This window comes from Abramis brama (genome assembly GCF_963993115.1).
Source record: "Abramis brama genome assembly, chromosome: 21".
Lineage (NCBI taxonomy): Eukaryota > Metazoa > Chordata > Actinopteri > Cypriniformes > Leuciscidae > Abramis > Abramis brama.
In genome coordinates, this window is record NC_139983.1 from 13,851,859 (window position 1) to 13,863,758 (window position 11,900).

General features: G+C 35.3%; 1 protein-coding gene across 2 annotated transcripts in view; it reads right to left on the minus strand.

The window, feature by feature from the left end:
* nid2a (nidogen 2a (osteonidogen)) overlaps positions 1-7,645 on the minus strand; it is a 41,521-nt gene extending 33,876 nt beyond the window's left edge. For both annotated transcript variants that reach the window (XM_084097812.1, XM_084097811.1), the window contains exons 1-4: positions 7,365-7,645; positions 6,359-6,661; positions 1,370-1,611; positions 216-685 (exon numbers count right to left, since the gene is read on the minus strand). In XM_084097812.1, coding sequence (XP_083953938.1) covers positions 216-685; positions 1,370-1,611; positions 6,359-6,661; positions 7,365-7,568 — 1,219 coding nt within the window. In that variant the 5' untranslated portion in view covers positions 7,569-7,645. The remainder of the gene's footprint in view (positions 1-215; positions 686-1,369; positions 1,612-6,358; positions 6,662-7,364) is intronic.
* Positions 7,646-11,900: the final 4,255 nt, after the last annotated feature.

Here is an 11,900-nt window from a genome sequence, read left to right on the forward strand (position 1 = left end):
AACAACAACAACACTTTTAGCTTAACACACAAGACTATCCATATACATACATTAGAAAAGAGCAAAAGCTTGTCTGAGATGGCGTACGGCAATAGATGCTAAAGTAGGATTGGTCAGTAACATGTTTAGGGCGGGGCTTAGTGAAGGATAAATTAGCAAAGGTTCCATCTGTATATATCAGTATTGGTTATGGATCACAATAATTAAACTCTCACCTCCAGAGTCAAAGTTCACTTTCTCCTCAACATTGAACACTTGGCCACCAGAGGGGTGAGGTGGGATACGGTTGGGGTACACCTGCAGAATTGCGTGCTTTGGTAATGGCCGCTGGGGCTGGGTCACATCCTCGGGGGGGAGATTACGGGGATCCGGATGAGGGAATTCGCCTGGACCTGACACTGAGGGCTGAAGTGGAGATTGACCAAGAGGTGCCTCCTGGTCGAGACGCTCCAGTAGGGAGGAGTCCTGCTCTGGCTTAAGGAACTCTGTTGTGGTGGGATCCTGGAAGTCTGGATCGTACTCCTCCTCATCTGTATCTGTGTAGTCTTCATCTGGAAACACAGTGTCCAGGACTGGGGGAGCTTTGGTTAAAACAGCCTCATTCTGAGCAGGAACCACATTCTGGAAGGAATATCTGTTTCCAACGTGGAAAAGCCAAACTCCAGGCTCTCCTATGTTTCCCTTTCTGAGGAGAATTATAATATTAAATGATAATATTATCGTTTTTATCATGGCAATTTATCAAATTAAAAATAATCAGACTAAGAAATTTTTTTTTTATTAATGCTTTTATTGTACTTTATTAATAAATATAATAAAATAACAATAATAAAAGGATTTCAAATAATCATTTAATGTTTGTTCTGCATTACCTGTTTTATAATTTGGGGAGATATACACCGTTCAAAAGTTTGGGGTCTGTATGTTTTTTTTAAAATAAAATTAAATAATTTTATTTAGCAAGGATGCATTAAATTGATCAAAAATGACTAAAATATTAAGCAGAACAACTGTTTTCAACACTGAAAATAATAATAAATATTGACTGGAGTAATAGCATCCGAAAATTCAGCTTTGCCATCACAGGAATAAATAACTTAATAATAAATTAAACATTAAAATAGTAAACAGTTATTTCATAATATTTTACTGTGTTTTTGATTACATAAATGCAGGTGAGCATAAGAGACCTCTTTCAAAAACATAAAAAATTATATTACCAACCCAAAACTTTTGAAGAGTAGTGTATAGTGTATAAATGTTATTATTTATGAACACTAACTGATAACAGTTTATTTTATTTTCGAATAACTTTCTGTATTAATTCTAAAAGAAAAAGTTATTTTATTTTATTTTATGGTAAGCTTACTGGTAAAGGTTCTTGACGGACTGCTCGTTGGTGGTGACGCTGTAGTAAGGCCCCTCTGTCCGAGAAAAGAAGAAGTAGGACAGCTCTCCTCTGGTAAAGCCCACACGTGCTGGGAGCTCAATTTCGACATTGTAAGATTCTTTGGGCCGTGTCCCAAAAAACTGCAGGCCATCCTCAGGGTATAGAAAGAGCGCATAAGTATCCTTCTCATTGTACGCAAGCACCACTTGGAACGTGTTTATCTAAAAGAAAGAAGAGATGGCCATTACTCAGGGCTCCAGAATTCTTTGCAGCACTTTAGAAGGTAATAAAAAGACTTTCAAAACATATCACCTGTAAATATTCCATTATATACTGTAAATCTATCGAACATGTTTAACTAAAGAACTTCTTTTTCCTTACTTTTGGACAAAGTGATCTCAAAGAGATTTGCTTTCTGTGTACATCAATTGGTTCTGGAGATCTCAACCATCTAGAACTTCAGCCGTAACCCAAATATGGTGTTTCTAACAGCTTCACTGATTTTACAAGCCAAGTGACCCACCAAATGTGCCCCCCACAAGGATTCCCCACATCAGTACAATATGTTGCCTCCTTTTGGCCCCGTTTACACCTGGTATTAAGATGCGTTTTGGTCGATCGGATCACAAGTAGACGAGGGAGACAAATTCCAGTTTACACCTGGTATTTTAAATCTCTTGTCCACTTTCAATCACTTCTGTCCTGATTTCTGTTAGGGGAGGGTCTAGAAGCGGGTAAATGTATGGGCTTGCACAATTTACATATGAACGTGCACGGAGATTACGGAAAAACATACGGAGAGCAGCAGTTTTCATTTCTGATATGATAGCCTCAAGACAGCGTGTTAGAAATCAGGAATGGTGAGAGAACATTGTGCTTGGTACATTTTTCATCTTCAAACCAAACTTGGGTTTCCAGCCGACAAAGTTTAAATCCTGTCTAGCTAGTGTGCTTCCCAAAATGTTTACGCATTAGGTCAGTAGGCAGAGAGTAGGCGGAGAGTAGGCGGAGAGTAGGCGGTCTTTTGTGGCTGTTTGAACTCATTCAACCACATGTGCGTTTACTCTATGAAAGCAATCCGATCGAATGAGTTTCGACTACCTCTGGAAGTGGTCAGAAGTGACTAGCTAGACAAGCTCGAGACGTTTTAGACCCCGTTTACACCTGTATTTACCAATGTCCACTTGTGATCGATAAAAAATTTTTATACCAGGTGTAAACAGGGCCATTGTTGTTTTTCACACCTACTTTTACTGCACTTAACAGACCATTAAAAAAGTTTTGAGAGTCTGTGACTCTTGGCCATGTCAACAGTGAGGAGGATATTATCAGAGGATATTATTTTAGCGTTATTATTAATATACAATTATAGTATTTATTCACATTAATACATTTATAATTTTTTTTAGTTTCCATTTTATTTTTATTTTAGTTTTAGTCATTTTCGTACTTCATCTTATTTTATTTCAGTTAGTTGACAACATTTCCCATTTCTCTCTCGTTTTATTCCAGCTTTAGTTCAATTGACAGTGTTTAATAGTTCACTGCCCAACTAGCCTCTCAATTGTGCCTGCAACACTTACATGCAAAATCAACATCAAAGGCAGTTTGCAATCCATTTTGCATTCATAATGTAAAATAATTCCAAATGAGCCTTGATATACAAATAAGGATGCTTGGTGCAGTTGCTGCATAAATGGAGCGAGTTACATTAGTTACATTTTCATCAAAGATTATGAAAGCAAGCATTTTTCTTCTTCTGGATAACTTGCAAAGATGAGTTGTTCCCAATAATGTAAGGAATGCGCATTATGAAAATAAACTGGGTCTATTTTTTAAGTAAGCTTTTCTAACAAGACATCCTAATGATATTCAACCCAGATATTAAGATACCCTTCCCCCTTTCCAGCCTCTCACGTACACACATACACACACAGAGGTTGTGTGTGAAATTCCTCTCCTCTGTTTAGTAATCCAAGCTGTCCCCGAGTAGAGCTATCACCTCCACGAAACAACCCCCAATTCCAGAGAGACAATGCTGCATCTGGCTTTCAGAGAGCCTCGGGCTGCCTCATTCCCCAGCATGCATCCCTCCTCGATCCCCTCACCCAACCCTGCAGCCTTCAGCTTCAAACTCCTAATTGCAGGACCACACTGCCTCTGAGCAGTGCAGAAACACACCCATAAACAAGATCGTTTAAAGATGTTATGGTACGAAAAAAGATATTAGACCCCCACAATGTAGGGGCTTATGAGCTTGAGATGGCACTACATCAATATTATCAATAATATTACAGTAATCATCATCACCATCATCATAACATCAATACTATTACAGTATTTTGCTGCATTATGTCTTATATATAGTGACTATATATAGTCAAGTCACCTTTATTTATATAGCACTTTTTACAATACAAATTGTTTTAAAGCAGCTATACCGTGATAACAGGAAAATATTGTTTTGTAAAAAAAAAGAAAAAAAAAAGGTTGTTTAGAAGAAAATAGTGTTATAGTCTAGCTTAAGTAAGTTCAGTGATGGTTAATTTTTGTTTTAAATTTTTTATTAATTTAGTTCATTTATATATATATAGCCGCTCTGGAGAAAACAGCTCAGTTCAGTTCTCAAATAATGGTGTCAATTCAGGCAGATCAATAATATTGTTGAATATTAAATGTTAAATGTTTAATAATATAGTGTATATATATATATATATATATATATATATATATATATATATATATATATATATATATATATAAACACTTAAAATTTTAATTTGATTTTCTAAAACTTATTTCATTTCTAAATTTAAGGATTTTAATACTTTTTTATTGTTATTTGTTATAGCCTACTGTATTTCTTTTTCTTGTCATTATTTGTTTTGTGTATAAAGTCACAAAGACTTTACAAGGCACAAGACCAGATATAGTGGTTCAAATCCCAAAGGAAAACAAGATATCATCCCGAGATTTCCACCATTTAGTCCCCCTGAGCTTCAGCAAACTGCAGAGAGACCGAGCGGAAGCGTAGTAAATCAACTCAAGGATGTGCTTTCTTCAAACAAGCCCTATGGCCTACAGCTATTCAATTGCAATCAAGTAAAATGTAGTAAGCAAACATTGCGTAAGATAGTAAACAGTTCTAAAAGCATGCGACCTTTTAGTCCGGAAAGATGACTGCAGTTTGACTTTCCTCCCAGTATCCCTGCAATGGGAGCTATCTATCTAGCTTCTACCAAGTGACTGGGCCAAAATACTGGAGTTTGATTGGATGCACTGCATTTTATGTAAAAAAAAGTTGAATGTTGAATAACCTATTTATTTTTTAATCCTAAATATGCTTAGTTGCATTTTATTATTTGCATTTAGCTTTGTTCTTTTTTCTGCTGAACAGAACCCAGTGAAACTCTTGGTGATATTTACTCTGAGGATACAAACATGGCCTTGTGCAACCTCAACAAGAGAAGAAATGCTGCTTCCGGAACCAATGAATAACAAATGCTAATATTTTATGAGCAGAGCAGCTGTTTCTGCTCAGCAGTGTGGACAAGAGAGCCAAACATGCACTAGACTCTAGTGACTAGAGGCTTGAAGAAGGACCCGGTCATTAATGCCCATTAGAGTGAAACACTCAGAATTCACTGAAAACACTCAGAATTCAGTTTCATTTCAGCTCTGCAATCACTTCACTTACACATCAGAAGATTGACCGACAACTGTTACATTGCTAAATGGAAATATGGTCTGAATGTGAGGGATACATTTAGGATATGACCAGTCTACTGAGAAATTCACCTATAAATAATATAAAACTGGATTTTGTGCCTGTAAATGTGGTTCAACAGATGCATTACTGTGTAAAAGTTTGGGGTTGGTAAGATTTTATGTTTTTTCTCCTATGCTCACCACGGCGGCATTTATTTGATCAAAATTACAGTAAAACAATAATATTGTGAAATGTTATTACAATAAAAAAAACTGTTTGCTATTTGAATATATTTTAAAATATAATTTATTAATGTGATGCAAAAGCTGAATTTTCAGCATCATTACTCCAGTCTTCAGTGTCACATGATCCTTCAGAAATCATGCTAATATGATGATTTGCTGCTCAAGAAAAAAACTTTTGTAACTTTATACGTATTTTTTGCTGTCACTTTTGATCAATTTAATGTGTCCTTGCTGAATAAAAGTATTAATTTCTTTTTTAAAAAAAATACTTTACTGGTATAGTGTACACTTGATGATTTACTTAAAATGGATCACAGGGCTGTTTTAATGGACATTTGGGAAAACCAATGCTAAATCCAAATAATAAATACAACTTACCATTTTGTGTTAAGTTGGCATAGCAAAAAAAAAAAAAAAAAAAAATGTTTTGTATTATTATTAATAAAATGTATCAATTTTATTATATTAATAAATATTACAAGATTTTTCTATGTAACAATATTTTATTAAGTTAATAGATTATTAAATTTATACTTTCAATGTGTGATTTTAACTGCATTTTTGTCTGCTTTTGTACAGTAAACTATTCTGGTACTCTGCTTGATGTCCGATGTAAAATTTGACCCTAGAAGCAAAGCCAGCTGGGAACCACTGCAAACTTAATTAGATTCAATAAGCCCGTCAGGCCCCCTGAGAAACACTGTGGCTCTGATCATCTAAAACCTTCCAAGACATTACTCAGCATTTCTGTGGTATGCGAGGTGTTGATAAAACCTAATCACTGAAGTGACGGGGACAATTAGGAGCAATTCAATCCCACCAATTGTTCCAGTGAACTGCAGGTAAAATGAAAGGCTGAAGGGCTCTGGGATAGATTAGCGGGTTCTGGGAGACGCTATTGTGTGCGCAGCGGCAGCCCCCCCTCTAGGCCTGAGATTAGGACAGATGACCAGCTTTGATAACCTCTGCCTAAAAGGAGCTCAGGTAAAGCACCACTTTAAGCAGTTCTCTTACCCGATTGGATGGGCCGGAGCTGCGGGTGACCTCCTCATAAGCTGACACGTTTTCCCAGGTGGCGATGAAGGCATGGGTAGGGGTGAACGTGGCATCTGGAAAGCCTCTCCTGACATCCGCTTCCGCCCGCTTCAGCACGGTAGGAGACTCCGTCTGCCGGTAGAAGATGGATCCTTTTCCTTTGCTGGTGTCAATGTCAGCCAGGAAGGGGGCGATGACAGGGAAGTCGGTGGGGAAGCCGTCATCCACGTACTGCTTCTCCATGGGAAGATCCTGAGTTGAGATGATTCCATTGGTGGCCACCTGGAACGAGACATTTGAAGACACAAAACAAAATGAAAACTGTCCATGATGATCTTAATCTGGGGTCATGTTCTTATTTCTTTTTGAGTAAAATCATACAGTGATGGTCAGTTTTGACCACTTTGGATTTAAAATGTTAAACTTTTAAATAAATAAAAACTTTCGTTACAGTTTATTTGGTAACGCTTTATTTTACAGTGTCCGTGTTACATATGTCACATGTACTTACCATAGATATAACAGCACATTATGCATAATTACAAGTAGCCTAACTAACCCTAAACCAAACCTTAACCTTAATATTACCCAGTACTTAAATATATAATTACACTGTAACAGTGACACCTTAAAATAAAGTGTAACCCTTTATTTTAAGGTGACATAGTTACATTGTAATTACTCAAGTAAGTACTTTGTAATATTAATTAACTACATGTACTTACTATAGAGTTACGGTTAGGGTTTGGTTTAGGGTTAGTTACTTGTAATTATGCATAATTTGCTGTTATTACTATAATAAGTACATGTTGTAACGTGTAACTGTCACCTTAAAATAAAGTGTTACAAAAGCTTTTATAAACATTTAATTCTGAAAACTTTTTTTTTTTTTTTTTAACTGAGAAGAAATTACAAACAAATAAGCTAATTCTTTAGGCAAGACAACAACAATACATTATCAGACGCTTGATGTAACGTTACTCACATATAAGATAGTGAAGGACGCCTCATAGAAGTACATGGGTTTGGTTAGCGTGATCACTTTAGAAGTCTCATCGTCCCCCTCTTGCAGAGTTACATCGCCGTAAAACATCCCATATGGATAGATGTCATGTCTGTGGATAGCTGTGACATGGTGAACTGTCCAGAAAAGTTGTAAAAAGAACAGCGTTGTTTTGCCCCACATCATTTTACAGAACAGCTAGTACACATGCAGCTTAGTATGCATGCGGCACACTCAGATTGAATGAGTTTGAGTGCGCGCTGGTGATGTTGGGCATGAAGGTGGGAAGTTTGGGATCCAGAACTCCACGGACGGGAGGGTTTGTGGGAGGTCACGCGGACGTTGATTGGCTAACGGGTGACACTCGGGACACCGTCTGCATTTCATTACATTTACAAGAAAAGAGAAAGGCGAAATTTATTTAATGGCGAAATTTATTAAAAAAATATTTTTAAATGCATGTTCTTCTTAAATAATTATATTATATTATAATATAAAATATATATGAATTAACATGTTATAATATTAGTATTAAAAAATGACAAATAACTATCTCTAAATGTTAATGCATTATATAACTTTTTTATTTTATTGTGAAATTATATAATATTATATTTTATTCTGTTAAATATCCAGCTTTTTCATAATCCCTCATGTGTTTTTTCCCTCTTTTACCCTATGCTTTTACCTGACAGTTTAATAATAATTGTATTAAGACTGCTTTAATCCAATTATTCAATCTGAAAGAGTCTTTAATCAATTTAAGGAGTGTAAATATCAATAACAAATGGATGAGTGTCACTAATCTAATCACTGAGGCTCATCAAAGACTGCAGTATATGACAGTAACGTTCTGTTGCTATCATTTTTGTATTCGCATTGTGAATATTACACAATACATACTTTCTGTCATTTCTGTATATTGTACATATTGTGTAAATTATGTATTATGTGTGATAACAGTGCTGTATTCGTATTTCATATTTTGTTGTATTGTGCTTGTGCTGATCATTCAGAGAACTGATCATGTCTTCTTTGTTTTTGATGCCATCTAGTGGTGTATGGAAGCCATTTTCTGCCAAATTTAAATAAATAAATTAAATGATTAAAATGAAAATTAAAACCAGATTAACGATTTCATTACAGAAAACAGTACGCAAAATATGTGACAAAATTGAGAATGAAATTAAATGATTTCATTTTCACAGCATTATCCCTGTCAAATTGAAAAATAAAATGCAATTGGTGATTTCACATTTCATTTTCACTACAGTCTCGAGGCAAGACTGCCAATATTAAAATGAAAAGCCAAACGTGAAAAAGAAACTGCAAATACAGTTTTTACAATGCTCTTTAGTAACGCTCACGCAATAATAGTGACACAATTCAAATAAAAATGTAAATTTTCGTTTTCATTTCAATTCCTCTTTTATTTCAGTTTTCATTTTCGTTTTCATTTTCAAAGACAACCTGCATGCAAATTCTATGTTAATGAGTGGGTGTGGCTTATTCTAGTAACGGCGCTGAAACACGCCTTCTGTAAAGCTAGAATTCATAACCTAGTTATGATGTTAGACTCAGACTAGACCATAATCGACGATGAGGTTCATTCATGTATTAGGCTGTTTTGGAAATTCAACTATTTGGGTGTACAGAAGTCTTAGTAACACAATTTCTACAACAATTATAGCCAGACATTAATACACACTGGCTTTAACCGAGGACCTCGGCCAATGTTTCATATTCGCGTCGTGCCTAACAACGCCCTTCAGCCGTGACTTATTCAGATACAGCACTAGCCTAGAGTACCTTATTGCTTTTATAAAACGGTTACCACGCAATACAAATATTAATCCCGAAACATATGTATATATGCAACTTTCATGAAGTAAAATGAATCACTAAAAGCCAATTCCTTCCGCTGGAGAAAAAAAAATAGTCCCTGACCATAAAGCAACAGAATAAGTTACATTATTTCTCCATTAGATGGAGACAAAGACTGTCTTAATGAGTGAGTCAGTCAATCAGTAGAGAAGACTTTTGAAATGACTTAAACTTGTGATCACGGAGAAGAAAGACGCAACTGACATATGACTATAGGCACGGACAACCCCATTAACTGTTAAAAGTACAAGATATCACACCGGGTATTCAAACGGATTTTTTATTATGAATATAGGACTGACCTGAAGGAAAATGCTATATCTGGCCTACTGTAAATGCAGGTACACTCGCTTTCTCGATCTCATCCAGAAGTTGTTACTGGAAATGAAAATCAGCATTGTGATTCTTTTTGTACACTTAAAATAACCAAAAGACACGTAACAGTTAAACAGCGGACAGACACAGGCTAGTGCTGTATCTGAATAAGTCACGGCTGAAGGGCGTTGTTAGGCACGACGCGAATATGAAACATTGGCTGAGGTTCTCGATTAAAGCTAGCGGGTATTAATGTCTGGCTATAATTGTTGTAGAAACTGTGTTACTAAGACCTTTGTACACCCAAATAATTGAATTTCCAAAACAGCCTAATACATGAATGAACCTCATCGTCGATTATGGTCTAGCCTGAGTCTAACATCATAACTAACATGGTCAGGCTGGTTGTTTCCATGTTCTAATGCTGCGGCAGCTTCCCGCAAAAGCTCACTAACAGATTTCGCCATATCTCGTCGTCTCGATTACAATATAATCACATTTAAATAATTTCGTTTCACACATTCAACTCATGCACACGGGACGTCGACGACTTCGCTTTACAGAAGGCGTGTCTCTAGCGCCATTACTGGAATAAGCCACACCCACTCATTAACATAGAATTTGCATGCAGGTTGTCTTTGAAAATGAAAACGAAAATTTACATTTGTATTTGAATGTGTCACTATTATTGCGTGAGTGTTACTGAAGAGCATTGTAAAAACTGTATTTGTAGTTTCTTTTTCACGTTTGGCTTTTCATTTTAATATTGGCAGTCTTGCCTCGAGACTGTAGTGAAAATGAAATGTGAAATCACCAATTGCATTTTATTTTTCAATTTTACAGGGATAATGCTGTGAAAATGAAATCATTTAATTTCATTCTCAATTTTGTCACATATTTTGCGTACTGTTTTCTGTAATGAAATCGTTAATCTGGTTTTAATTTTAATTTTAATCATTTAATTTATTTATTTAAATTTGGCAGAAAATGGGAAATGGGACAAAAAATAAGAAATAATGTGAAAATAATTTTTGCAGGACTATGGCACAAACCATAAGGTCTTAGAACAAGATCATGTTTTTGACTTGTGCCGTGGCTTGACCTTTTCTCTTGTCTTATAACAACTTCGTCTGTAAACAAAATGTGTTTACAATGCATGAAAATGAAATGAAGAGTGATTTTTTGCTTCTTAGAGAAATGATCACTCATTGGTAACATGGACTGTAGAGCAGCACAGGTCAGAGTTTTGTAAGTCACAACAAAGTTAAATTAAACCATGCAATGTTGATTCATGCTCTTATATTTATTTTATCTGAATCTTCAAACCAATAAAAAGGTTTAGTTTCTGATCGTTTACAAGGACACAAACTTGATTATCTATTAATGTTTAGTGTCCAACAGGGCAAAAGGCCCCTCAGGGTGAAAGGCCACAGTATTTTCCTAAACATGTTTGTTACTAAATACTGAGAACCCGTCCTGTTCCACGTGTCATTGCAAGAACTGACAAAAGATTTGAGGTCAAATTTTAATTTGATTTGATACAGGATGATGATTCTTTGATGAACAGAAAGTTCAAAAGAACAGCATCTATTTGAAATGAAAATCTTAAGTAACATAAATGTCTTTACTTTTCATTTTTGATCAATTTAATTCATCCTTGCTGAATAAAAGTATTGATTTCTTAAAAAAAAAAAAAAAAAAAAAAAAAAAATACCCCAAACATTTGAATGGTTGACATATGGATTTTTTTATATTACAGATTTATGTAGATCATTAAAAAAAAATCATAAAACATTCACATATAATTTCTACAACTGTCGAATACATGAAAGTTAAATTAATTAAATTATATTCTCGTTTATTTTAGTACCATAAAAAGCCTTACCTTTTTTAGCCTGTGGAGGGCGCCAGATAAAAACAAAAAACACTAAACCTAACGCTGAATTGGTTTGTAATCTGTGTATAGCTATGTATAACGATTTTAGATTGCAAATAAACTTTTGTTATCACACCTCAACAACGCAAATTCATTTATTATGTGTTTTACATTACTTTGGCTAATTTATTCATCCTACAACAATCATAAATTGCACAATAAGGTTTCCTTTAGGCCTCTATTATTTTGCTAGTTAGTGACGTGTGTCTTTTCATTGGCTAAGTGAAATTTGATCGTCTCCTGATGTACGTGAGATGTCCCTCAGTTTCAAGTTTCAGGAGGACAGTTTGCTTTGTTCATAACTGTGTTTGGTTTGTCAACAGAGCATAACCTAGCATAAGCTGTAATGTAACAGTGTGTGTGCAACATCAAGCATTATGGTG